At 42.9% G+C, this 27,629-nt stretch overlaps 2 protein-coding genes across 2 annotated transcripts; one reads left to right on the plus strand and one right to left on the minus strand.

Annotated features, from left to right (window-relative positions):
* Nucleotide 1: 1 nt before the first annotated feature.
* Nucleotides 2-25,842, plus strand: rhbdf1a (rhomboid 5 homolog 1a (Drosophila)). The gene is made up of 18 exons (XM_076086384.1): nt 2-332; nt 16,632-16,776; nt 16,879-17,018; nt 19,463-19,676; nt 19,998-20,204; nt 20,442-20,564; nt 20,688-20,851; nt 21,224-21,475; nt 21,614-21,725; nt 21,820-21,894; nt 22,005-22,166; nt 22,275-22,375; nt 22,463-22,526; nt 22,816-22,910; nt 23,012-23,087; nt 23,430-23,530; nt 24,468-24,621; nt 24,813-25,842. The coding sequence occupies exons 2-18, from the start codon at nt 16,660-16,662 to the stop codon at nt 25,230-25,232; spliced, it is 2,577 nt and encodes an 858-aa protein (XP_075942499.1). The 5' UTR covers nt 2-332; nt 16,632-16,659; the 3' UTR covers nt 25,233-25,842.
* Nucleotides 25,843-26,511: 669 nt separating this feature from the next.
* On the minus strand, nt 26,512-27,513 carry aanat2 (arylalkylamine N-acetyltransferase 2). Its single transcript, XM_076081313.1, has 3 exons — nt 27,348-27,513; nt 26,977-27,131; nt 26,512-26,817 (listed from the first exon to the last, which is right to left on the minus strand). Exons 1-3 carry the CDS (start codon nt 27,511-27,513, stop codon nt 26,512-26,514), a joined length of 627 nt encoding a protein of 208 aa, XP_075937428.1.
* Nucleotides 27,514-27,629: the final 116 nt, after the last annotated feature.

Here is a 27,629-nt window from a genome sequence, read left to right on the forward strand (position 1 = left end):
ACCGGCGGAAGAAAACTTACCCCGGGTCGATTCATGGAGCAGTGTGGGAATGCTCTGTCTGTAGGTGGGAAGCAGAGAACCGGACGGCAGCGACATTTCGGTAACACCACCCTGGATTGCCTCTGCCGGTGTGATCACGAGTGACCTGATTTAATACCACGGCACTGGGCTTGGTTTAAAAACATCTGCGGGGTGGGAAAAGAAGCGCGTTTATTCCTGCGCCTCTATCAGGATGATGTGACAAATCATCTCATCTGCTGCCTGGGAAAAATAAATCTGTGTAACCGGATTTTTTTCACTGCTGGGGATCATCTGAGCTGGTTGTTATAAGGGTAAGTTGTGTCATTATTGACCGTCTCCTGTGGTCGCCCATACGGAAGGCAGGCAGCAGCCGGAGGAAGCGCTCACGCGTCGTGATCGGTCGCGATCGAGGAGGATAAACGAGTTTATATTAGTCGAGTGAATTGCTGGTCAATTGGTTAAAATGGGAAAACTTCATATACAGCCTGGACATAGTAAACAGATGAACAGTTGGGTTACAGGATGCCATTTGTGCTGCTTGTAGGGGAGTTTTCATAGTGGAAAGGCTATTTAAAGTGCTCTTGTAGTATAATTCGCTCTACCTTATAGGGCCCAATCACCTTTTTTATACAATAAAAAAGTGAAATACCCTACAAGTTGAAGAAAATGTTTAAGTGGAATGAATGAGGTGTGAACTGAGCCTCATGTCCAAAATGAGCCACAGGCTGAGAAACTAAATTACTTTCTTTTCTTATTTTAATAAAACTTGGCGAAATTAGGGAGATATTACTTTATTAGAACCACACTGTATGAGCCGAAGACAGAATGGTTTAATTTCAAGATCAGGCAACATTTTCTCATTCTCTACGAAGGAATGTACCTAAATGTTGTTGACTAATCATGCAGCACATCATGCATAAAGTCACAGCGTGACCTCACTCATTGTCATCCTCCTCTTCCTCCTTGCTCCTCTTCCACCTTCATTATCAGCATCACCATCATCTTCCTCAAAGGCAATCGTGTATATTAATGCATTATTCTGTGAATTTGATATGCACAAATGTTGCATAATTCATGGTGAAAATGTGCATGAGAAGAGTGTGAGACAGCAGGCGCTTCTCATATCATCTCCCTGCACTTGTACCCTTTGAACCTGAAAGCATTATTTCTTCCTTGAAGCTTCGTTTTCTTCCAAACTTTGGCTTTCATGAGGAACTAACACATGGTGACTCAAAGTGACTCATGACAGGCAGTCACAAAAGGGCATAAATTCCACTAAATCATTTACATGGAGGGTCACCTAAATTTCTAGATTTGAATCATCCGAGTTTGAGAGCACCAGGTCGGCAGCTCGCGTATTAACAAACTGCAAACTTGTTGACATCTGAACGGTTACGCGCTCCGATGTCCTACAATACCTGGGCAGACTGAAGTGAAACCATAGACGTACTGTATTAGAAACTGCTGAGTTATTTTGGCAGACAGGACATGGGAGCACATGGCCTGGTTTGTGTGCCTATAGTGTTCCTGAAACCTTATCACATGGAGGGAGGGGGATCATGGCTCTGGGTGATGTAATCACACCAATAAAGCAGGGGCTTTGATGTGTGATAGTGGCAGTAGTGCTCATCCTCTGTATCTGCTCCAACTGGACTCCATAGAGAGTATTCCCAATGTGTGTGTGTGTGTGTGTGTGTGATTGGACGCTTATGTGGGTGCATGTGGGTACGTGATACTTGGGAGCTGTGAGTAGCTCTGCTGAGGCAGGTGGACCATCCAGGCTGGCCTGTGTTGACTGGCTGGTATGTGAGTTTTTCAGGGGGCTGCTGAGGGGGCCACACTGTAGTCATGCCTGCATGACTCATGGCGCGGTATCTGTCTGTCTGTCAGTCTGGCCAAGTGCTCAACTGCTTCAAGGTGTTACCTTCAAAAGAGCTACAGTGCGATTGATTTATGCTCCGTGATGATGTTATCAACCTTCATTCATTGCTATTCTTCAATAGATATTTCTTTCCATTCATCTCACAGCAATCCGTAATAGCATAACATCATAGTGATGTTTTTCATGTGTGGCCTAATCACTTCAAGATGATGCATCTACAAGCAGGACACAGTTATTTAGCCCAGAATTATCTCCCTTTGTAGATTTGATGCTCTGTTGATGAGATGACGTAGTCTTCAGCAATAGACTTCCTGGAAGAAGCCCCCTAAAATCAGCTGGTTCCCAAACCTGGGTGTGCTCCCTGATTGTTGGTCGTTTTCTTCCGTCTCTGGACAGACCTCGCTCTGAGTTCAGGCTAAATGAGCATCACTGGGCTGAACAGTCCCATGTGTACTGAGCACATGCTTCTCCAAATCACCTCAGGCTTTTTCTCAAACAAACACATCTGTATCACAAGTCGAAAGTTTGATCACTTGAGAATCCTGTGTTACAGGCGACCTAAAGTTTACATTAACATGGCTTACTGTTTTAAGTCTCTATCTGTAATATCTAATGGGCACGTGTTTCGTAAACGAGTCCACTATATTTTTTTCTATCCTATAGAATTTAATTCAATTTAATAATCTTCATGCTTTTCATTTAAAGGCGCTATAAAAGAGATTTTGAGCATTTCTATTGAGTCTCAATGGCTCTCAACATAGCGACGTCTGTTTACCTGAGTCAGTCGGGACGGCGTTATCAGCTGTAACCAACATATGAACGCAGTGCAGAGCGACAGCCGCGAGCTAACCAGTTGGGTACTCTCACATGTACTAAAAGCACAGGCAGGCAGCCCGGCTATGTCAACAAAGCAAGGAGAAGCTCGAATTAGAACACATACAGGGGGAGAGCGGCTTCATTTTCAGCTCGGGTAGATATTATTTCACTATATTGTTTGTTGCTGTATTAATCCCATATATTGCACCTTTTCAACATTTCACATGTTCACATTCTGTTGAACCCTGACAGGATGCTAATTTCCCCTTAAAGTTCCCTGTAGCAGCTTCTAAAATCCACACTATATAATACAATCACTCAATATTATATATTCTGTATGTCCTTATTTTAGAATCCCAACTCTTCAGTGAGCCTAAATGATTCTTACTTTGAGGAAATATATAAAAACACAAGACACCACGCGCAGTGTCTTATTTTATACTTGCTTTGCAAAAATTCAGCTCAAGATATGTAGTAACTTTGGAAACTTTAGGGTACTTCCCTTGAAATTAAAATAAATTCCTGAAGGTTTGCTTCCAGTCCACTAGGGATCGACCGACTCCCTGCGAGTGTATAGTGTAGAAGTCTATTAGAGCTGGATTACATATTTCTTTGAGACTGTCATGTGTCTGCCATCACAGGCAACTTTGTGTGAAAACTGCTACAGTGAAGATTGTCTCCTGAGTTGATTTGTGAATGTGGGGCACGGCAGCAGTATCTGGAGAGGTCAAACATGTTAACCAACTTGTTCTGCTACTTTGGAGACAATACACATGCTTTCCTGCTAAATATATTGGTTACAACTGTTCCCACAACTGAGCTCAAACAGACATCAGCTTAAAAGGCATGTCAGGTATGTTTTAACAGGGGATTGATGGTGAGAGAGCCCACAGGCAGTGTTTGATCTAATTCTCGCAGTGCTCGCTCAGCTCATACCTTTTTCACTTTGATGTGGTTACGGTTTTGACTATGTTGTCAGGAGCAGGAACAGGGATTTTTCTCGCATGTCAAATAATGTGGTATTTGTGGAGAAATAGTGTTGTGTCTCTAGTGTCTGTCCTGCCTACACAATAAGGAATGCTGGCAGGAAAAAAACAATGTATATATTGGTTGTGGGGCATTGGTTTTAATTATACGGGAAGTGTGGTGTTTGTTGCTCGTACAGATCATCATCCTATGGCTGCTTGTTTGCTTGCCTTCTTCCCCTGTTGACGTCTCGGTGTTGTGACTCACAGCCGTTGCATTCAACTGTTCCCATCCTATGACATCTGTGTGGTGGCATGATGCAGCGGCAGCCATGACGGTGAAGTCAGTTGTGATGTAATGCTATAATACAGCGTGGCTATTTCAGGTCTACCTCTGAGCCTCCAAGGCCTCCGTCTGCCAGCATGCCACCCTGCCCTTCTCTCAGTCAGCACCTCATCTGTCATGAGCCAGATAGTCATACATGAACCAGCATTCACAGAATTTACGAGAAACATTTGATGCACAGATTTGGAGAATATTTGGAGGCGTGACTAAATTGAAAGTACAGGTTACTATGAATTGTTTTTACAGTTATTTGGTTGAGGCCAACATTAGGCTGTAGCAGAGATGAAAACATCTAATTTAGGGTCTGTAGTTACAGGGTGTTTTTGTTCCTGTAGCTTCTGTTCTCACTGACACGGTGTCTGAGGCTGGTTAACCTCAGGACAATGCTCATTTTCAGGGCTGTGGGAATTTTATTCCCAGAAGGCTGGCACTCATAGACAAACTGCAGTGGCTCCTTGAACTTTGATCTTCTTCTTCAAGCGTGAAGAGCTCTCTGAGGGCGTGTCCGCAGATAACCCAATAAATATCTTACTTTACCCGGTGCCTCGAGACAGAAATATATATGTAAGGTATGTTGCAATTGCGTTGTCTTACCTGGGTGAAATGCCTTGATAGAGGGTTTTGTTTCAAAGCTCACACAAGCTTTATTAACAGTGGTATAACTTGATGGTCAACTTGTAAAAAATCTGTGCAGTATCCTTGTTAGAAATGCATTTAGTTTTGTGCAGATGACTGTTATTATTACTTTGGTTTTCTGACTGTCCAGCCGGAGGACCAACTCAAGGAACACCCTGTATGCCAGCACAGTTACAGCAGCGATGAGGGTGCAGTTTTAAATAGGATAACACCCCCCCCCCCCCCTTTCCCAGATCGTTGGCAATGTCGGTTGCATACCCAGAGGCTGTGATTTCTCATTGTGTACCAGACTGCTAAAGTCAAGTTGACTGTTCCCTCTATAGAGCTGCACACACACAGTTATATCTGGACCGTTTCAGTTTCAACAGTCCCACCAACATCACATACCATGCACCAAACTCATTCCAGCAGCTTTCCCAGAAATGAGGGTGTGTTTTGGATTCCTCTGTGACTTTTCTTTTACTGTTTTTTTTTCAGAAGAGGTGGATCTTAGTCGGTTTGAATGCTCTTTTCTATTGAATGAACATGAACCATCAAATGTGGAAATATGAGTGCTGAGAGATCGCTAAAGTATGCCCATGGTGCATCTTCTCAAGTCTCACTTTATTTTTAATACAAATAGATTTTGGTAAATCTGTTGGACTGTACTCAATGTTTGTCAGTCAGATGGATTGACATGGAATCAAGCCAGGCATCGTTGGCATATTTGAACATGTACCTGATTCTGTAACTCTCAACTTTCCATTTTTACGGCCTCTGCTTCTCTTCACACCCGTGCTAAGTTTCCCTTCCATTTGCCAGTTGACAGAGCTTGTAATGTCGCGTGCCAGGGAAAATGATGTAAAGCGTCTCATTTATGGTGCCCAGTTGATCACGCCCAGTTATAGTGAAGCATATTCTCTTAGAAACAAATATGAACAGTTATACAAATCAAAAGTAATTTATTCCTGGAGGCTGAGAGTTTGTACTCCCACTCAGGGTTGACAAGTTTTTTTTGTTGTAGTTTCACTTCTTTCAACTTATCTGAATTAGACATTCTGTCTCCTCACCAATATCCCATTTCCTGATCATTTGTCGCTGCTGCATAAGAACGCTTGCTTGTTGTCAAACCATGAGCAGACTAAGGAAGCATCCCTACATGTGTGCTCTGTGACCTGGGGGGGTAAACAGACTTTATTTCCATAAAATAGAGTCTGTGTGTTTTCTCAAGTTAAATCGGGATTGAGGAGGCCTCCCCCGTCACTGGAGCTGTGACTGTCCCAGAGGACCTGCCCCAGCCTTCCCAGTTTTCCTGTGCATTTGTAGGGAGTTTTCCACTGATCTCTTGGCCAAGCTGCATGGCTTCATTCTTCCTCCTTCCTCCCCCATCATCCTCGCTTTTACATCTCCCTGATCTCAGCTCAGAGACCCTGACCTCAGCTCTGGGTGTTCCCTTGGGATCCCCTCACTTCCTCAGAGTAGCCTTTATCAGAGTCTGGGGAATCTCTATAAGAGACTTTCAGTTATTTCACCCTTGAGTCTAAAAATCTTCAATTGTGTAGGAAAAAGACGACATTGTTAAATTGTAAAAATACTTTTGCCGCTTATATGAATTGGTGCATCTAATGCAACCAGTATGAATCCAGTGCTATTCAAACCACATGGTTACCATGTAGAGAGTCACACATGGTTGTGTGAATGTTCTTCATCATCTGAAAGGTTTTTCTGTGAACGGTCTTTTGAAAACCATTTATAGGAAGGTCACTGCCATGATGAATAATTCTCACTTGCTTTGACGCCCACATCTCACCTCACATTTATCTGAATCATTGCTCCACAATTTACGTTGTTCACGCTTGTTCACAGCCTCTGCCAAAATGCATTGTGACCCACATTTGTGTCCCACAACAGTGACTGAGTCACCGTCAGACCCACAGGTTTCTGATGTGTGTCTGAAGGAAGGTTTGTGAAGTACATTTTATTCCTTTTTGAGCAGAGGGGATGTTGTAGTTGATGTATGTGGGATTGATGTGTGTGCTCTTCCCTCCACATCCAGCGCTGGGAACTAGAGCACATACCGTAGTTGTGGATAAGCACGTATTCGTTTGTCAAACTACTTTATTTTCTATAAATCATTCCCAATCAGATACAGTTTGGGCATGTAATTTATTTTAATGATGGCTCTTTGGCTCTTCTGATTGTCTTTCATCCACATATTTGCCTGTGTATCAGATGAAAGAGATACAAATGTGGTAGCTGTATTTAAATGACCTAGTTGTTGTGTGGAACAAAAATGGTCCCCCCCCCCCCCCCCCCCCCCTCCAATCCAGAGGAAAATCAAAAGACTGGTTAGGTCTCTGGGGCTGGTGCCTCTACAGAAATGAAATAAAATCCTCCTACCTGTGACAGAATCAAGTTTGTACCGTCATCCAAACAGAAACTCTGGCTCTATGTGACAGTTAATGTGTTTTGGTGCAGAAGTGTGCTGCTGGCACCAGCAACCTCAAGTTATATTCCCTGTCCTTCACTTGACTGTGAACTCAGGCTGCACACATACACACTACACACTCATAGACACACATGTGTATATATTCACAACCTGCAGTGGTGAAAATCAATGCAGTCAATCATTTGTACTTTTATCTCACATCCTTAATATGGATGTTCCTCCTCACTTGTTGGTACAGATTTACTTCAGTGTGCTTATTGAGACATTTAGCAGCGATTGTGGACATGGAAGGCCAACAGCTAATGAAAGGAATTGAAGAGGGGTTTTACAACTTGCTCCGTTGTCTTTGACCAATTTAGAAAAAACAAACAAATCTTAAAGTCTAGTTTATTGCTAATTAATATATTTTCTCCAAAGAAGTTATATTTGAATCCTCAAATCCCAAAGAAATTAAGAGTTCATTTTCACTGAAAGTAATTTGATTTGGAAGTGGACTGAGCGTGTTTTGGAAAATTTAATTTGACATTTTGTTGACCTCTTAAGATATTTGTCATCATGTTGTGGATTACTTTACCATTTGAAGCTACATTTTATTTAATAAGAATTCAGTTTAACCAATCATTCCTTATGGCTTTTGGAAACCTCTTTAAGTGCCTTAAATTGACTTTGTAGAGAGACCAGCCTCCCTTCTCTCCTCTGCTTGAATCCATGCTAATAAGGCTGGTTCCCATTGTGCCAGTGATGCAGGCCACACTTCATCTGCTCTCTTTAATAGACGTGTCAGCTTCAATATCACACCACACTGAGATCTCACTATCACTCTCTGCGCTAGGCCGGAGTGCGCGGCCGTTCTGACTCAAACGGGGCCTATTATTTTCTGCGTACGGTGATGATGCTTCACTGTGACCAGGGATGGGATGTGTATGTATACATATGCAGTGCGGATGTGTTCCTGTGCATGTGAGCAAGTGTATGTTGTTTCCGTGGTTGTGTTGACCGGACAGGCAGAATGCTCCCGGTCTGCAGTGTGTTTCCTGCCTTCGGTTTGCTCTTCTCCCCCCTCATCTGCTCTGCTCTGCACTTCCTTCCTTCCAGCACTCCTCTGTAAAATAAGCACCTCTCCCCGTGCTGGTGGTCTCCCACAGAGGATGTGAGATGACAGAGCTGATGGCTCTCCTTTGTATTTTTAATCCCGTTGATTGATTAGAGCACAAAGATAAACCTAAACAGTTGTGATAGTAGCATGTCACTGTGTGCCGTCTTTTCTCTGTCACCTTGGATGTAGCTTTTGTCAATTAACCGTACACGCAAATACAACGTCTCTGCTAAACTCTAATGGAGTAACTCGTACTGAGTAATTATTTTAGCTGGAAATTTGCTTAGTGCGCCATTTCAATTGATGGAGGAATGAAAACTTCAGCCTGCTTTTGCTTTTTGTGACTACGATCAGGCTGCTCAATGACCGTTGTTCAGCCCAGTTCACATTAGGCCGTACAATGCAGCCTTTTGTAGGCTTGATTCAAGCTGATATCATGCTGGAAACTATTTAGATGGGGATCACATGTTGTTAGGGCACACTGTTTCTGAGATTCTCCTCTTACTCACTTAAAGAGAGAATGTCAAACCTCCCAAAGACAATGAGGGGATTGTTTGTACTCTCAGGACACTTTTGGGAGGACCAGGCGCTGCAAGAAAGATGGCTTACTTCCCTTTGTTGTGTAAAGCGTCTTCCCTTAGTAAGAGATAAATCTAAGATGTTGCATCAAACCAGGGCAGATCAATGGATGAGAAATCGCCTTGTCAGAAAGGTTGTAGTAGTGCAAGAGATCTTTAACATATACATCTTTGACAAGGGCTGTACTCCAAGATGAGAATTTTGGTCTGGTTTGACAGCCCTCGTCTAATATGGAAATTCAATGTGGAAATGAAAGTATTTCAATGCTTTGGAAATAGCATTGAGATTTATGAGTCTCCATGCCATTTTAAATTGAATTATATTAATTTCATTATTGTCATTCATTGCTTGTAATATGCAAACTGAATTTTAGTTTAATCTAATTGCTTCTCATCCCTCTCAACCCTTTGCGCAGAACAAACAATAGTATTACAAATTTGACGTGTGGGTTCATTCCAGCCATATTTGTATTTGGACACTGTAGCTGTTGCCTTGAACATGTACCACAGTTCTCTGTTAGCCTCTGAGATGAGGTCACAGTATCACAGTCTTGTTGAATTTCACTAACTGTCCATGTTTGCCATGCCGTACTGTCTTTCGCTCAATGTGGATTTGTATGGTAGGTTTCAGGGGTAGCTGGATTTTCCCACTTTGTGTTAGGCAGTACAGCTGGAGATACAGTAAGTTGAAGATAAGCTCTTACGGTAAACAAAGAGGTTTCGGGTTTGGCAGCTGGAGCTGCAGCCAAAAATTAACTGCTTATCAACTGCTTTATCCCAAAGTGGTGAAGGCCGTTTCACTGTGGGCTGATTCAACAGGGTGTTACCTGATTTAACTGAAGTGGTCATGGAATATTCACACAGCTCCCTTGTTATTGTATTTAACCGTATTTAGTTGTCTTGGCCTGTGAGGTATATGTTGCCCACGCCAAGGGAGTTTTTACTGTCAGCTTCTTCCTCAAGATCAGAGGCACAACCACAGCTCCGGACTGAGACATTACACAGATTTACGAAGTGAGCTTAATTTTTCCACTGAAGTGAAGACAGGCCTATACTATCGGTTGTGAGCTGGACCAGGTCCGTTAACAATCCTGGGAACCAAGATGCTGCAGCTAAGGGGGCTGTGCACAGCCGCTCCAATAGCAAGTATGTAGTAAATAATTCACCTGCAGGACTACTTATTACTAAATAATTCAAGTGTTGAATTAGTCACGCATGTAATAATTTTTCACCTGTACAGCAAAAAGGAAGAAAACTTTGTGCTAAGCAGAGCTGATATTGAGTTGGCTGATGTTTGTAAACACACTGATATTAAAGTAATTGTATATATTTGTTCCTTTGTGCTCTTTAGCACACCTCATCTCTCCTTCATATTGATTTCCTGTGCAGGATATTGCTGCACATAGAAAGGCTGGGTTTTGTGCAGATAAAATAACCAAGCGCAATTTTCTAGGACCTGCATTCGCCTGGCAATATGTAAGACTTTGTAGAGGAAGACGGGAAGCGGAGCAGTCAGTGCGATGGTGAATACAGATATTGCTTCTGGTGGTGGTTATTTCTTGAGACTGAGAAAAATGAATGCATCCAGTTCCATAAAACTACTTTGATCTGCACATCTTGAGAGGTGTGCTCACATTTTAGTTTTCATTTTTCACAGAAAACAGCCCACTGCCTAGAGATCTAGAGCAGGATGTTTTTCATGTTGGTCTACAGTTTCATCCAGACGTACATTTGCAGTTGAGCTCTATAAATACACCACATGCACACCGCCTGCTGTTAGGAGGCCATTTATACTTTCATGAGCTATTCATATCTCTGGCACTCTATCTTGTCATTTAGTAAACACTGTTATGACAGTAAGGGGGCCTTGCAATGGACCCGATACAACTCTGTCACTCCAGAGTGAAACTACTGAGAGTAAGAGGTTAAGTTTTCATTGTAAAATCCCACCGAGTGCTGACAGCCTGAGCTAAAGATCTGTGAAAAACATTGGAAAAGGCATGAGCTTCTCTCCCCTTCTTGGCTGGGCAGCCATGCCCACCCTCAACCACCCACCTTGCAGCAGCCCCGCCCGCCCTCCATGCCTGCCCCTCAGATAGCTGTGACATTTGATCTCAGGGTCAGCTGCGACGGATATTTCTGCTGTCTCTCTGTGTGTGTTTTTTAATGTAGTACGGTGGTTTTGTGTGACCGCCTGTCACATGTCACTAGGGTCAATTCAGATGACTGCAGCTTTACTGGTGCTCAGTTTCACTTCACTCTCTGGCCTGCGGCTGTATTTTGCGGAGTATTTTCTTCCTCGTAAAATGGGCAGAAAGAGAGAGGTTTTAAGCCTGGACTTTGGACAGCTCAATTTTATTTTAGTTGAGGAGTAATGTGTTGAAGTCACATAGTTTTCATAGTCGCCAGAGCGGCTAGAAATGAAGAGACGCATCAGAGAAATGCTCTAATTGATCATATTGTAGATGTAACTCTGTATCCAAATATACTTTCATAACTGGTTATGTCATCTGGCATTAATGTCTGCTCTGCAGTATGCCACGTTTATTTTAGTGCCTGTTTCTGTCTCGGTTTCTGTTCTCCTCACCCAAATGAAATATCAGTAGCTTTGTAGTTTTTTCAGCTTCTTAATTCAAAACCGGTCGGAAGCACAGTGTGCTATATAAAGATCAAAAGCATAGTTCAGCAATTAATGCGCAGATGGGCCTCAGATGCCTGTAGGACCTACACAAGACACACGTCTGAACTGTGAATTATTATTTAGATCGTCTATTGGGGGGAGTTGCCAGATCTGTTGCTTCTTCATATTGTTTCCCACATGCCTCCACCCATTCACTAGAATGACTACGTGGTCATGAGTTTCTGCTCATCATTATGAAATCCCCTTTCAGGGAACTACAGCTACTATATATTAAGGTTGATTTCACAACAGTAGCTTCAAGTGTGTCTGATAGATGTTATTTATTTTCCGAAAATATCTAATTTGCTTTGCATGTCTTCTTATGAGAAGAGGCTTTACCAAGAATGTTTCTAGTTATATTAGCGAGAGAATAACATAGGCAGAGTGACTGTCTGAATAGCCTTGTTTCCCTCCATTGTTTCCAGTGTCAAGCCTTGCCTCCAGCATGGAGTGAAACATAAGGAACAATGGATAGTAGGAGCATTTATAGTGAATGACTAACTGTTAGAGCATGGGGGAAACCAAACATAACCTGTTTGTCATTAGGTTTTCAGCAAGACAGCAATCTGGAACCTGGAATTGTAGCAACATCACTCGATATTAAAAAGCTTGCTAGTACATGGGAAATTGTTACGGTAACACTACAATAATTATTTGAGCCAAAGTGGTCAAAAAGTTGACCTGCAGTGGACAAAGAAACAGAAGCAACATGCAGGAAGAGAAAGAGGGTGAGCAGGAACGAAGGCCTGGGGCCAGGAAGCGCTGCACCTCTCAAGAATGAGGTATCCGGCCTTCTCACTATCCAGATTGATGAGGTCATCCATCATGGCGACTGTCCGTGCATGCTAGGCAGCAATTCCTCCTACCTACTGTCCACCCTAACTTTATAATCCCTGTTGAGAGCAAGCAGGGCCCTACTTGGCCAGCCTCCTCAGGCTTTGTCAGCCTCAATGACACAGCTCTGTCAGCCACCCTCCCACCCTCAGTGTGGCTGCAGCTAGCCTGCCCCCTGTAGAGTAGCGCATAGCAGTAGAGTACACTCAGTACCCGGAAACCAGCCAGCTCCTGTTCATAATGGTTAGACTTCATGTGGTTTCCTTCTCTGCCATTTCAGCTTGGTTTAGTGCAGCCATAGATCTTAAGGAATGTGGGTATGGCATGCACTGAGATTCGAAATGGCTCCGGATAGAGAGGATTTTAAAAATATATTTTACAATACTATCTCAGAAATGTTAAATTCAGAAATTCTTCTTCTAAAACGTGTGATATGGTAGTGCCATGTGTACATTTGAGACCATATGTGTTAAGTTTAAAAAGCTCTGTGTCCTCAATTTCTCGTTATGTACAATAGTGAGTAGCAACCGAAGGTTTTAAACAAGGCAACTGCAGATTAGATGACGGATCCAATAAAAAAAAAAGAGGCCATGACCAGATTACTATTTTATCTATGATGAATGTGAAACAGGAGGGCAATGCTCTCTTGCAAGCCTTTGCACATATTTAAAGTGTGAGAGCAGTTGGAGAAAGCTGGTTATGTTGTGCACAAAATGAAGCTGTAGCAAGTCCCCCACCCTCACTTAGCTTCTTTTTTCTTTTTCTTTTTTACTCGGGCTTGAATGCCTTCAAGGTGGCACTTAAGAGCTCCATCCACTGAGCCAGTCTTCTGTTTGTCTTTAAGCCTCACCTGTGGCAGCTGTTGTCATAAACCAGTGCCTTTTCTCTGCATGACTGGAGACCATTACCAAGTGATTATATTAAATGATGGCATGAAAAACATCATTGGGTTTGAGTTTGTATGCCGAAGGTATTACAATAGATTGCAGCTCCCCAGACGGAGAAGGAGACTGCTGGTTATGCCTGTCAACTCCGGTCATTATGTTCTGCTGGACGTCCCTGCACCTGGAGAGACATCAGCTTGTCCTCTGTGTTTTGTCCTACTGTCTATTTCCCCCCGCCTAATGGAGAGAAGTGGCCTGTAGAAGCAATGTCAGCCCCATAATTAAAAACAATCCATGCAGGGTTGTCATGGGTCTTGTAATTGTGTAGGACGTGTTAGTTTCTCACAAGGAGCAAACCACGGCAGGAAGCCAATCTTGCGAGGCACATTGCAAAGTTATGGGTGTGGGTGTTTTCCCTCTTTAGATGTGAATCGTGAAAAAACTAGATTAAATCATTGTGGTCTAAAGAATGTGTGCCTAAAATCAGTGCTGGGAATGTAAACACTGAAGGGAACTATTACACGCTCTGAATTGTTGCCATACAACATCTCAACCAGAAAAAAGTACCATCACCTTGAGAGTAAGATAAGGCATTGTTGTGCATTCGCTAAGCAGTTGATCAGGTTGAATGAATTCAATAGGATAGTCTTGTCTCAGAAAGCCATTACCTTACAACTGATTTTCTTTAACCGTCAAACTTGACCATGAACAGATAACATGCTCAAGGGAAGGCTAATCTTCCAGCCTGGATAATTGCCAAACGCAAAATTTAATCAACTCTCATTCCTCCAAGGATATTTCTCCTTCTGAAGGACTTTCTGCCTATGAAGACCCATCTTTTTCAGACGGGGACCAGCCTTGAGCAGTGATTTCTTATCACTCGATAGGAGAGATGACTGACATTTTGAGTGCTCCCTCACCATGAGAAATGAGTCGGTGGCTGTCATAGCCATGCTTGCATCTGAGCAATGCCAACTGTTCCAGCTAAACTCCTCCTGAACATGAGTGGCAGTCCCATGCCAGCTCAGCTTCCATGTTGACTTTGGAGGAGGACGAGAGAAAAAGAGGGAGACGGACTTCCAAAGCACTTGGCTTAGCTGTCTGACGAACGTTGGAGGTTTACCTTGGGCTGTGACCAAATGCTCCTACGGCCCACTGATCAGTGGGCTAATGGCAAACCATACCAATAGCTGCACGGCTGCATTAATGCAGTATGTTTTTCCTGGCTTCTTCTGCAAGGCTCTTTTTACATATCTATGTGTATTTGGCATGATCATAAAATCATTTTTGCTGCTGTGTGTGATACAGATGTTTAGTACTAAAGCTGTGAGATGTTTCAGTCACTCTCTCACTTAATTTGCATAGTTTGAATATATTGTGGGTTTAAGTGTCTGTGTGGGTTTAATCTGGCAAGCAAGTAGGCAGAAAGCATAAAGAAACTATCAAGCTGTAACGGCCTGTAAATGGCAATCACTCACACAGAGAACACATGCATATAAGGACAAGAGGAGTGGGAGACAGTAGGCAGGAAAAAAGCCTAAAGCAGATGGAGAAGCGCATAAACAATGTTGTTCAGTTTGCTTCCACCCATCCCTCCTCCATTCTCTGGATGCAGAGCAGCATCAACGCATCAATCAGGGCAAACTGAGTTACAGCAGGAGGAGCCAAAGCTTAAGCAATCAAACAATGTTTAGCTTGGAGGAAAATTAGGTTCCCGCCTTGCCTGCTCTCAGTTCAGTCTGTTTCAATCTGCAACCCTGAAGCTGATGCCCCCTCCCGTCACTGATCTGCTCTATATCAGGAGCCCCGCTGATTGAGCTAATGGTGAAAGTAATTAAATGTTGGGTGTCCTAGCCAGGGGCAAGAGAGAGGGCTGTTGTGCACAATACTGCACAACAGCCCTCTCTGCAGATACTGGATTTGCAGTTATGATTCCTCTGTGCATTTACAGACAGATTACTTTGCAGCCGTTCTTTAGTAATACAAAAAGTTAGATTAGAGTGAAGCAGAATGTGTCAAAATATGTCACTTTACTGGTCCTCACCCACCTTTCATCACTCTCTGTTTCCCACAGTCTCTGACTCTGTATCAGCTGGCTTTGGTCCAGGCTGCTTTGCTGATCCGGTATCACAGTCCAGACAATGTCACTGGAGGTCAGACGACATTCAATGTAAAAGCCTAATGGGCCATAACCTTCCAGACTGGCAGTAAATGAAAGATGAAACCCCCGTTATAACAACTTACAATGCACACTGCTGTTTTACAAACATCCCATCTAGTTTTTCTGCCTCTTGTAGCACGCTCAATAACTAAATTGTGGTAGAAATGTCAGCGTATGATATAGTAAATACCAGTGTGCTTCTGGGAACTGGTGGATTGACACATTGGTGATGACCCCTGCTGCCCTTAGTCTGAGGTTTTCCTCCCCTCTCACTTGGGCTAAAACAGAAGCCTGTGGTGCGTTGAAATGGCAATGGGAAGCAGATGTGGTCACTAAAAGCCGTGGATTTTTTTTCAAGGAGCTGAATCTGTAACAAGAAAAGTGAGGATGTGACCTGCTCAAAACTCAAAGCCCCTGATGCAACATAAAGACATGTGACGATGAATAATTTAAGGACGGGAAAGCAGTTCTTGAAATTCATTTGATTTTACAGCTCCATAGCTGAAGAGACACCCTCTTTCGCAAGTTTACACATTTGTGCTTCGCAAATTATTTTGTACAACCAGCCTGTCTGCTGAGTGAAAGATTGCTTTTATCAGTGATGAACGCATAACTATGCTAACACTTATTTATGCGGGATAATGCGTGATCATTGAAAGTGTAAATGATGCCTGTGTACTGAGGTAAATGAGCAGTTTTCTGTTGGAATTTAGTAAACGACAGGAAATGAACCAGCAGGCTCCGAGAATTGAGGTTAGATGGTGGGACAATAAAACGAGGGCCTGGTGATAACAAGGCTGCAGCTACAGACAAGCTGTCTGATGGTGAGGTTGACTGTGTACCTCCTTTGGTCCACAGGCCTCGTTGTGGTAATGCATACATAGTCATTAGTCTCTGATAGATGTCTGCTGGATGCAGAGCAACTTTTAACCACAAAGAGGGATTCCATTTGATTTTAACTGTAGAATTAAGAAACTCTTTTAGGACTGCAAACTTTCCCAGTCTCCATTTTTTTTTTTCAAATGGCTCTGTGAGCTGTTTTGGGGAAGGGGTAAACGGCTGTAGGCTGCTCTCAGTGGTTTCCTCTTTATTATCTTTTGAACAGAATTATGTGAACGCCCATGTTTGAATCAAATAAGGGAACTTGGCACTCTCTTGTGAAACAATTCTGAAGCACAAAGTCATTGTGTCAAATATATTTATAAATGCAAACAATTCCCCTTGATTATGTGTTGCTACTTAAGATTACATGTGTTTCATTGAAACTAATAATAACATCATCTTCTCCTTCTCTGTCTGTGTAGCTGGCAGGCCTGGGGTGGGACAGAGAACATGGCTGAACCACGGCGGGAGAGCACCAGCAGCCTGCAGAGGAAAAAGCCTCCCTGGCTTAGACTGGACATTCCCACGGCTCAGATGTCACTAGACGAGCCTCCCACTTTTGTTCAGGTGTTCGTTCTCGCTGAATCCCCTTTTCGTTTTTTGTCACCTTTTGTATTTTTTTGTCATGACTTGTGTTCACACTTCTCCTATGCATCCTTTCCTGTATAGCCGATGAAGAGGCAGGGGTTCCTGCGCAGCATCAGTATGCCAGTGGAGACCTCTCACCTCCAGTCACCACCCCGTGACCTTTTTGACACCCGGCGGCCTGCCTTACAACGCCAGTCATCCATCACTCAAACCATAAAGAGGTAAACGCAGCTACTAATACACTGGATTTATATATTAACATCTTGATATAAGTTGGTTGTAGCATGCTTCAAGTTTAGAACAGTGTTTCTCAACATTTTCCAGTCGCGACCTCCTGACCCCCTGAAATTGTCTCACGACCCCCTTGGGGGTTTCGACCCCCTGGTTGAGAACCACTGGATTATAAATTGAAGAACTATCAGATTTTGTAGATTATAGAATGAAATGCTACAGCATGTAATATAAGCAGCGCATGCTTACATAATGAAGGATGTTAGCAGCCTGTGTCCCATGGCATGTAAAAACAACTTTTCCATTTAACTTCAGTATTTCTGCTCTCCTTACCTTTTTCCAATTTGCATGACTGTTTCTGTCATCTGCCTGATAATAACCTTCCTAATGTTCTAAATGTCAATGAAAACCAAGTCTAAACTTAACAGTCTGCTTTGCTCTCTCTGCATGAAGGCTACAGCACTGTCCAGCTGCACTTTTCCTTCTCACTGCCTGTTGTCTTTTCTCTTTCCTTCTCCTTCCTTTTGTCCCTTCTCGCCACTCTCCGGCCCTGCTCTGCCTGGTCTCAGCAGCAGAAGGGTGCACTTTGAGCGGATTAACACGGTTCCCATTAAGGGGCAGCGGGCTGCTCGCCGCAGCATCAGGAAACACCATTCGCTCTCCAGAACCCTGCTCAGGTACGGCAGGAAGTCCCTCACAAGACTGTAGAGGTGTTAGGGTCAGGGGTGTATACTCACTCTGTATGTTTACCGTAGAACCATAATTCTGACATGATTTTGCCAATGTCACCTCTAAAATTTTGAATTTCATTCACTTCACACCTCACAAGATTCACAATAATTGTTGTTTTACAGTCAGTCACCAGCTGTTGCAGCTGTGAGTCATAAGAGGACCTGAAACCAAAAGCTGTCCTTTTACGAATTCCCCTTTATTCAGAGTTGCAGTAATGACGCAGCCGGGTAGTGAGTGGGGCAAACAAACAGCATGCATCACAATAAGTTGTTGCTTCTGAGTGGTACTTGTTTGTGGGCCAGTGTTTTAGGGCTGACATGCCATGTCTGAAGGCTTCTTTAGTGGACACTGATTAGATAAGCATGCTGGGCTATAACTATGTTCAAACATACTCATAGAAATCAAGGTTAGCAAGGTTATTATGTCTACTGCTGCAATGAAAGACACACATATCTTAGAATACTAACTGTACAACCTTCTCACTGACATATTTTGAGAGCAGAGGACCAGAAAACCAGCAAAACGTATTCACTGATGGAAAGAGTGAGCTGAGCTAGTGAGAAATAGACTTTAACCGAACTTCACTGAACATTCACTCTGCAGCTGGTAATTAGTGTAGAAACAGCTAGCTTGCCTGAACTTTCCTTTGAAGATTGTTTCTACTTCCACTTCCTGCCCTCGGGGTGCAGGAACATTGTTTGCTCTGGTACTTATTAGGCTTCAACTTCAACAACGTGATTGCATGTATATTCATCAACTGTTGGTGGAATGGGAGTAGAGTAGGACACAATTAAAATCTCAGAAGACTCTCCTGTTCTCTGTTAATTGGATTTGCTGTCTGCTTGTCAATTAAAATTAGAATAAAAATAAATTGGCTTTTATTTGCAGCATCCAATTCCAGTATATCCCTCTCTTGCTCACTTTCTTTGAACCTGTAGACTTTGTGACTCTCCAGCGTGCATTCAGTGTCTGTGTACCTCTCTTTTCCGGTGTGTCTGGACATAAACATGCCCAGGCTAGTTCCCTCTACTGTACCTATTACTTGCACTATTTTCTTTATCCCTGGAAGTGCAGTCTAGTCAGTCCCATTCCTCCACATACGGGGCTCTTAAGAGGGTCATCATTGAGTGCCCATACACCTCAAGTTTCACCATGCCAGATAGCATTTACCGTATTTTCCGCACTATAAGGCGCACTTAAAAGCCTTTCATTTTCTCAAAAAACGACAGTGCGCCTTGTAATCCGGAGCGCCTTATATATGGATCAATTGGTTAATTGGTTGATCCATACTGGTTGTACACGGCGCTCTGTCAAAATGTTTCAGTACGACTGGTAAACTACAAAGCCGCACCGCGGTAAACACCGGTACTGTGCTTACTCCTAGTCCAACACCACTTGTGTGTATAAAGACCCCAAAATGGCACCTTTCAAGAGACACGCTTACGACGCTGAGTTAAAACTCGTTTTATACGTAAGTTGAACAATTTCAACGTTTGACTGTAGTAGCTTCTATTCTATGCGCCTTATAATCCGGTGCGCCCTATATATAAAAACAGTTCTAAAATAGGCCATTCATTGAAGGTGCGCCTTATAATCCGGTGCGCTTTATAGTGCGGAAAATACGGTAATCTCATGAAAAGTGAACCATGTGTGCTGCGAGTTTTGTGACCCAGAGCTGAAAGGTCAGTGTTTGTGGTGTTAGGGGAACAGCAGACTGGTTTGGGGTCAGTAAGGATGGCGATGCCACCCAGAAATGGCAGAGGAAAAGCCTGCGCCACTGCAGCCTGCGCTACGGAAAGCTGAAACCACAGGTTATACGAGAGATGGATCTGCCCAGCCAGGACAACATCTCCTTAACCAGCACGGAAACCCCGCCTCCTCTCTATGTCCCCTCCTCACAATATGGCATGCAAAAGGTAAAGGAACATATGGGTTGCTTTTCTTAATGCTGTTCTTATTTGAATCCATTTTATTTTTTTATGAAAATATGTCAGGCAGATGGTAGAAAATCATGTACTTTAACCTGAAAAAATAAACAAATTAGAGGCTTGTGTTCTTGTATATATCAACTGGGACCTAAACTTGGCACACAGGTGCATTATGACCAAAAATTCCCCTTACTTTGAGCATGGCATTTGTGTTAAATTGATCTTATTGGGTAAAATATGTCTCTCTGTCTTGATAATTCATTGTGCAGCTCTTTCTAACTACCCTTTGCTGAACCCATTGGTTTCCAGATTGTTGACCCATTGGCACGAGGACGAGCCTTTCGTATGGTGGAGGAGGTGGATGGCTACAGCGTGCCTCAGACCCCCATCACCCCTGGAGCTGCCTCGCTTTGTTCCTTCACTAGCTCCCGCTCAGGTCTCAACCGACTGCCTCGTCGAAGAAAAAGGGAGTCTGTGGCAAAGATGAGCTTCAGGGCCGCAGCAGCGCTGGTCAAGGTGAATGAGAGAGATGATGAGATCCACTTAACAGATTAAATATGCATCTGTACAATGCTCAACAACAGTTTTTGGTACACATATTCTCACATAACAGGAGAATATGTGTACCAAAACGCTGTACATGTTCCTTTCTGTATGTTATTGGACTTTATTGGTACTGTATAACTTTGTAACTGGATGTGACGGAAAAATTACAGCTGTTAATGCACTTGTTTGTGTGTGTTTCTCTCTCAGGGGCGCTCAATACGGGAGAGCACTCTAAAGCGGGCCCAAAGACGCAGCTTCACCCCCGCCAGCTTCATGGAGGAGGACATGATTGACTTTCCTGATGAACTTGACACATCTTTCTTTGCCAGAGTAAGACAGGAAAAACAGCAATGTTGTTGTTTTGCCATTACTGTGTAACCATGTTTATTTACAATTGAATAATAATTCTCATTTAAAACACCCACTATTTTCTTTCCACAATGTTCTTTCTAGGATATTCTGATGCAGGAGGAGTTGTCTACGTACGCAGACGAGGTGTTTGAGTCGCCGTCTGAGGCGGCCATGAAAGAGGCAGAGCCCAGCAGCAACAACGATGAGACCGAGCTGACAGGCAGCGCCCTTGATAAGTCTGAGCTGGAAAGAAGTCATCTCATGCTGTAAGCAACTGTGGCCACAGAGTTAACCATTCAGGCTGTACTGATACCATCATTTAAAAAATAATGATTAACACAATCCATGTTAGAGTTTTCACTGTGAGAGTTGCACTAAATGTTAAACCAACAGTAAGTCTACAATATAAAGTGATTTAGTAAAAATAAATGATTGTTGTTTTTCGTATTTGATATGTGTGTGTGTGTGTGTGTCTATGTGTATATGTATATATATATATATTTAAACACACACACACACTAAATACTCACATTTTTTTCAGCTCTCGTGATAACCAATCTGACAAAAACATTTTATTGATCTGGTTGATGATATAGCCAGATAATGCAGAAGTGTCGTCTCCTCTGTTAACTCTCCAGACCTCTGGAGCGAGGGTGGCGCAAAGCCAAAGAAGGAACACCAGGACCACCAAAGGTGCCCTTGCGGCAGGAGGTGGTGAGCGTTACCGGGCAGCGGCGTGGCCAGCGCATCGTTGTACCTGTCAAGAAGCTTTTTGCCCGAGAGAAGAGGCCTTATGGATTGGGCATGGTAGGGAAGCTCACAAACCGCACATACCGCAAGCGCATTGACAGCTACGTCAAGAGGCAGATAGAGGACATGGATGACCACAGGTACTGCACCTCTTCATAGATCTGACTAATAGCGTTTTCCCTCTGCTGCTCTCAGTGAATGACAATGATGGATAATGAGAGCTGCTGTTTTTTCTTTTTTTTTTTTTTTTTTAAATGCATACGCTCTATCTCCTCTAGGCCTTTTTTTACATACTGGATCACCGTTGTCCATTTGCTCATCACTATCTTGGCTGTATGCATCTATGGTATTGCACCAGTGGGCTTTTCCCAGCATGAGACAGTTGATTCTGTGAGTAACGTCACATTTTCACAATATTTTCATCTCATTATGACTCCTTTCATATTGATTGTACTCTTTGTGATTTGTATGTCTTCTGACATAGGTTTTAAGAAACAAAGGTGTGTATGAAAATGTCAAGTTTGTACAGCAGGAGAACTTTTGGATTGGGCCGGGGTCGGTGAGCACTCTTCTCTTGATAGAAGAATACACGCAATAATCATGTGTAAATGTCTTTTAATATATACTATATTTTAGATGGTTTTTTTCCCTTTTACTATGCATTGTTAGGAAGCTCTTATCCACCTGGGGGCCAAATTCTCTCCATGCATGCGGCAGGACAAACAGGTGCATGATCTTATCAGGGAAAAGAGAGCTATCGAACGCAACTCTGCCTGCTGTGTGCGTAACGATCGCTCCGGCTGCGTCCAAACCTCAGAGGAGGAGTGCTCGGTCTGTAAACAAGCCCAGTTCTTATTTGTGTTCCTCGACCTTTATAATTTCACCAGAGACAAACACGGTGGGAAGTTCTAACCCCTTCTTTTGTGGCTTTATTTCTAGAGTACTCTAGCTGTGTGGGTAAAGTGGCCGAGGCATTCCAGCACTCCCCAGTTACGTGGTAAAGACAGACAATATGGCTCTGTGTGTCATCAGGATCCCAGGTAAGATACACTAGTAGTTCTTTCATCGCACATTATAAATGAACCAATACTGGCTGGTAAATATAATGTGTGTTTCTCGCTCTACAGGATATGTCTCGAGCCTGCCTCAGTGTCACCTCATGAATGGCCTGATGACATCAGCAAGTGGCCAGTAAGTGCAGTAAAACTGTGTCTGAAAAGTTAAAGCTGATCACTCACATATGACCTGACCTTGATGAAATGGTTGGGGGAATTAATTATATTTACTCTTTTAAGTCTTCTTTCATAATCATAGAATATCTCTGCATTATCCTCAACAAAACACACAAGTTTAGGGCTTGTAAGAAGTAAAAATGTGATACATCTTTTCATTTTGATGAATCTTGGAAGGATATTACATTTTGGCACTGATGAAGATTTAATACTTAAAATAATAATGACAATACTGCTTTGGCTTTTAGATTTGTACCAGGTACAACACAGGGAACCACACCAACCTGCCTCATATAGACTGTACCATCACAGGCCGACCATGCTGCATTGGAACCAAAGGGAGGTGAGGAGAGCTGATGTACCTATGATGAACATTTAACCTGGACATAATTAAAAAACATGACTAGTTCACTAATTTATTAATTGCTGCTACTTTTCTTGGAGGTGTGAAATCACATCCCGTGAATATTGTGACTTCATGAACGGCTACTTTCACGAGGAGGCTACTCTCTGCTCTCAAGTAAGCAACTTCCTCCTTATTATACACAAATGAGACATTTTACTTTTTCATGGGGAGAAGGTATTTAATGGAAATACGGCTGCTAAGCTTGCTGCCTCCGCGACCTGGCCCCAGATAAGATGATGGATGGAGGGAGGGAGCTATTTAATGCAAAAAGTGCAAAACTTAATTTGAGCTGCATCTGTTGCTAATTTAATCTGGTGTACTATTTTGTATACTTCCTGAATACCAGTCCAAGCCGATCTTCATTTGCATGTTATTTGTGATCTTTGATTGTCACATTAAAAGTATATGTATAACTGTGGGCCATTACCTAATATGCTGTGCTATGTCTTTCTTCAGGTGCACTGCATGGACGATGTGTGTGGACTGTTGCCTTTCCTCAACCCTGAGATCCCAGATCAGTTTTACAGGCTCTGGCTCTCACTTTTCCTGCATGCTGGGTGAGTCAGAAGCTGTCAACAAGTAGTTTTGCCTATTCTAAGATTTGGCTGCAAATGAAATAAACAAAAAAGGATATGGGATGTATTTTATTTGGCTATTGTTGAATAAGTTCAACATTTTTATTTAAATGTTTTTTTTGGTGCAAGTATTTCAGCTTCAAATATGAATCGTAATAAAAAGAAAACCCCTATGTATGTATGTAACTCATATGTACTTTCTACCCAATAGTATAAATAAAATAAAATCTTGATAACTAGATGTGCAATTTTGCGAATAAGGTCAGCCTATCAGCCTATGTATCAGTCAAAACAAGGTACTGAAAGTCAACTTTGTCTCAGCCTGGTATACTAGATCAGTGTTTTCAAGGACTGTATATGTTGTGCATATACAAGAAAATTGGCTCCAGCTGTCAGTAGCTCTCCTCTCAGTGTATTCATACTCGCATTACAACAAAACAAAGGATTAGAAAGATTGTCTTAATAAAGATACTTAGGTGAAGAATCTTAGTGAAATATCTTATTTATTCACTTGTAGCGGGGGTTGCTCTCATGTTAAATACATGCAGATGAATTAATTGCACTTATGCACTGTGCATTTCAGACTGACAGCACTACTTTAGTGTAGTTCAGACCTCTCAGTCAGTCAGCACAAAGAGCTGACCTCACTGTTAAGAAGAACAGTGCTTCATCCTCATGCTGTCTGTTATCTGTCTCCTGGGTAATTAAACAAAGTGCCCTCACTACACGAACTCATTAAGCTTCAATGAGATAGAAACTGATTTTGTTGATGGTCAAAGTCATCGGTCTGGTGAGTGGTTTGCGTCGTCTGCACGGAGGAATTATCTTCTCAACACGTGCATCTTTTCTCCCACACACACACACACACACACGTCACATTGGATACACATGAGCACCTTGTCCATTTCCGTCCTCCCAGGATCCTTCACTGCCTGGTGTCGGTGGCTTTCCAGATGACCATCCTGAGGGACCTGGAGAAGCTGGCGGGCTGGCTGCGAATCTCAATCATTTACATTCTCAGTGGCATCACTGGCAACTTAGCTTCAGCCATCTTTTTGCCCTATAGAGCAGAGGTGATCAACACTTTTACACCCACAAAATATCAGTGCAGGAACATCACAGTCGTATTATGTGTCAGAGATTTCCCATTTAGGAGCTCATCAGGTTTACTAAGAACATCATATTATGCTTTTAAATCACATTATAAATGTTTGTGACCATGTTTTTGTAGGCTTACGCCCCCTCTGCTCTCTTTGTGTCCCAGGTGGGCCCAGCCGGCTCTCAGTTTGGGATCCTGGCCTGCCTGTTCGTGGAGTTGTTTCAGAGCTGGCAGATCCTTGCCCAGCCCTGGAGGGCCTTTACCAAGCTGCTGTGTGTGGTGCTCTTCCTCTTTGCCTTTGGGCTGTTGCCATGGATCGACAATTTCGCCCACATTTGTGGCTTCATCTCTGGCTTCTTCCTGTCCTTTGCCATCTTACCCTACATCAGTTTCGGCCGCATGGACTTGTACCGCAAACGCTGTCAGATCATTGTTTTCCTGCTGGTGTTTGTCGGGCTCTTTTCGGGCCTTGTGGTGCTCTTCTATGTCTACCCAATCAAGTGTGAATGGTGCGAGTTGCTAACCTGCATTCCCTTCACGGACAAATTCTGCGAGAAGTACGACCTCAACGCTCACCTCCACTGAAGTGTGAGCATAACAGGAAGGCATCAGGTCAAAAGATGTGGACTAACGGATGATTTCAGCCAGTCTGCCTCCACTCTGCCCCTGTGTGACTGGGGGACTGTCCCCTTCTCTATAAACAATGACAATATACTTGTGTTTTTTTACTCTGTTAGTATGAATACCTATGCCACTCATCTTAAACACTTCCTTTAATCACCTCCCTGTTCACCGGCAGTCATTATCACTCCTTCACTGTCCAGTGAAACAAAGGTATGGCACTTCTGAACCTCATCAATATTCCCAGCTGCCCTTTACATGTGCGGCAGGAATCATAGAAGCCAGCGCTGGTACAGAGAGACATTCGCACTCCAGACATAGGTTTTATTATTCAGGCAACCTCATAAAGAAGCAGGGACAAAAATCAAATATTGATACCGTTGGTGCCTTGTTGATAAATGTACCAACTACTGCCATATTTTTGTTACATTATACTGAGCACTCGAATGTTTTCTTTCATTTGTTTATTGCTTCTCAAGAAGTGATGATTGTTTTGAACATGGTAGTGTTTTAGCTACCTGTCTACTCACATGTAACTGAAAAGAACAGTAAAAAAAAATCTACAAATGAAAAAGGTCTGTGTCTTCCTCTCAATTACCAGAAAATGTCTGTTGAAGATTGTTTTATAGTTTATTCAAATTAAGCAACAAAGAACCAGCAAATATATGCAACAAATATTTCATTGACAATCCAAGCGTTTTTAGTGGCTGCATGATCAGTATGTGCGTCCTCAAGTTACTTACTAACTTTTACAGTAATGACACTGAATTCATCACACCTTTTGTGAGTATTTACATCACATCTCCAGCGTTCAGTATTGCCAAAAATTGACAATTAATTGCTTCGATTACATTACAAAGTGAATTGTAAATGATTTGATGAATTAAAAATAAACTAATTAACAATAAATAAATGAAGAAGCAACATTAAGCTCACAAAGCCACGATGCAAATGGTGACAGAGGGAACATCATTTGATATCTGATAAGTCAAATTAACTATAAAGCCACTGGTTCCTCTTTTTGCATGAATCCATTCTGGTCCCCTCTGTCCTCACACAGTCTTTAGGATACTGTGAGATGCTGACATTAGGAGCTCCAGTAAGACCTTTCTGCCAATACTGAACCCAGTTCTCTGGTGCATACTGGTTCTGTGCCTCTATCTGTCCATCTGTTGGCTGTTATATTAATCTTATCTGCCCTCAGTCCATGTTAGAGGTGAGTTTGTGGATTAGTCCCCATGGACTAGCAACTGCTGTTCCTTCGTGCATACGCCTGCCCACCGAACATGTACTCCATCTCTTGGAATTGCATGTGGGATACGGAGATGGCTGATGGTCCTTTCTCCTTGAAGCCGGCCTTCAGGTAGAAGGGCACCAGAAAGTCCTCGCAAATCAGCAGAGCTCGGCGGAGGCCTGGCACACAGCGCAGGTACTGCAAGTAGCGCCACAAGAGGATGGAACCCTTGCCTTGCTGGCGACAGTGACGGTGCACTGACAGCACATGGATGTGCACAGTGGGGGTGTCTGGGACATGCTGAGTCATTGCCTCCTGGAAAAAAAGAGTACATAGAGGCAATAATTAAGTCAAAGCTCCAATGAGACAAAATTCACATGCACCAGAGCAAGTTTGTCAAAGTCAGTAATTTGCATAGAAAAGCCAGGCCTGTCACATTGTATTCTTTACAAATCTTTCTAAGTATTTTCATACCTGCGAGAGCCTCTCCTTGTCCCAGCCAGAGCTGATGATAAAAGCTACCAGCTGTCCTTCTTCAAACCAACCCAGCGAAAGCTCAGAGCACTGACCCAGGAAGTTAAGCACTTCATCCAGGGTAAGTGGACACTCTCCAGACACAGAGACGAATGCTGGGGGATGAATGAAATGGGTTTTCTTTTAAGTTAAAACTGGCACTAAGATGATATTGAACACTCAAACTGATACATTACCTTCCCCAATGACAGAATGGAAAATCCAGTATATTCCCTTTATCAAATACATACAGAAAGTCAGTCTTAGTTCTTACTGGATGATACATAGTGTCATAACAAATTAGTTATATGGTGTGCAGAAACTTGACTTACCTTCTCTCTCAATCTCAAACACACTGATGGCATCCTGTGGCGTGAGGTTCCTGAACTCGCTAGCGGGGAGTGTGTGTCGTCTCTGTCGCAGAGGGTTGACCACTCTGACAGGAGTCTTCAGAAAGAAGGACTTGAGGAACGGTGAGCCACTGACCTGTTGTGTCATGATGCCTCAATAATTCAAGACAGGGGGTTATTGATTATTGTTATCTGTTTTTTTTCTCTTTCAGCCTTTTGCAATATAGGTTTTATACTGATGCCATAAATGGTCTAGTCACAGTA

The sequence above is a fragment of the Anarhichas minor genome, unplaced genomic scaffold, assembly GCF_050575085.1.
Source record: "Anarhichas minor isolate MPS153535 unplaced genomic scaffold, ASM5057508v1 ptg000007l, whole genome shotgun sequence".
In the NCBI taxonomy this organism is placed as follows: domain Eukaryota; kingdom Metazoa; phylum Chordata; class Actinopteri; order Perciformes; family Anarhichadidae; genus Anarhichas; species Anarhichas minor.

Coding starts and splice junctions, on each gene's coding strand:
- rhbdf1a (XM_076086384.1), top strand. CDS start 16,660: ATGGCTGAACCACGGCGGGAGAGCACCAGCAGCCTGCAGAGGAAAAAG. Junction 22,527..22,815: donor ATGACATCAGCAAGTGGCCA/GTAAGTGCAGTA, acceptor TTTGGCTTTTAG/ATTTGTACCAGGTACAACAC. Junction 22,911..23,011: donor TGCATTGGAACCAAAGGGAG/GTGAGGAGAGCT, acceptor CTTTTCTTGGAG/GTGTGAAATCACATCCCGTG.
- aanat2 (XM_076081313.1), bottom strand. CDS start 27,513: ATGACACAACAGGTCAGTGGCTCACCGTTCCTCAAGTCCTTCTTTCTG. Junction 27,132..27,347: donor GTTTGAGATTGAGAGAGAAG/GTAAGTCAAGTT, acceptor TTCATCCCCCAG/CATTCGTCTCTGTGTCTGGA. Junction 26,818..26,976: donor ACAAGGAGAGGCTCTCGCAG/GTATGAAAATAC, acceptor CTTTTTTTCCAG/GAGGCAATGACTCAGCATGT.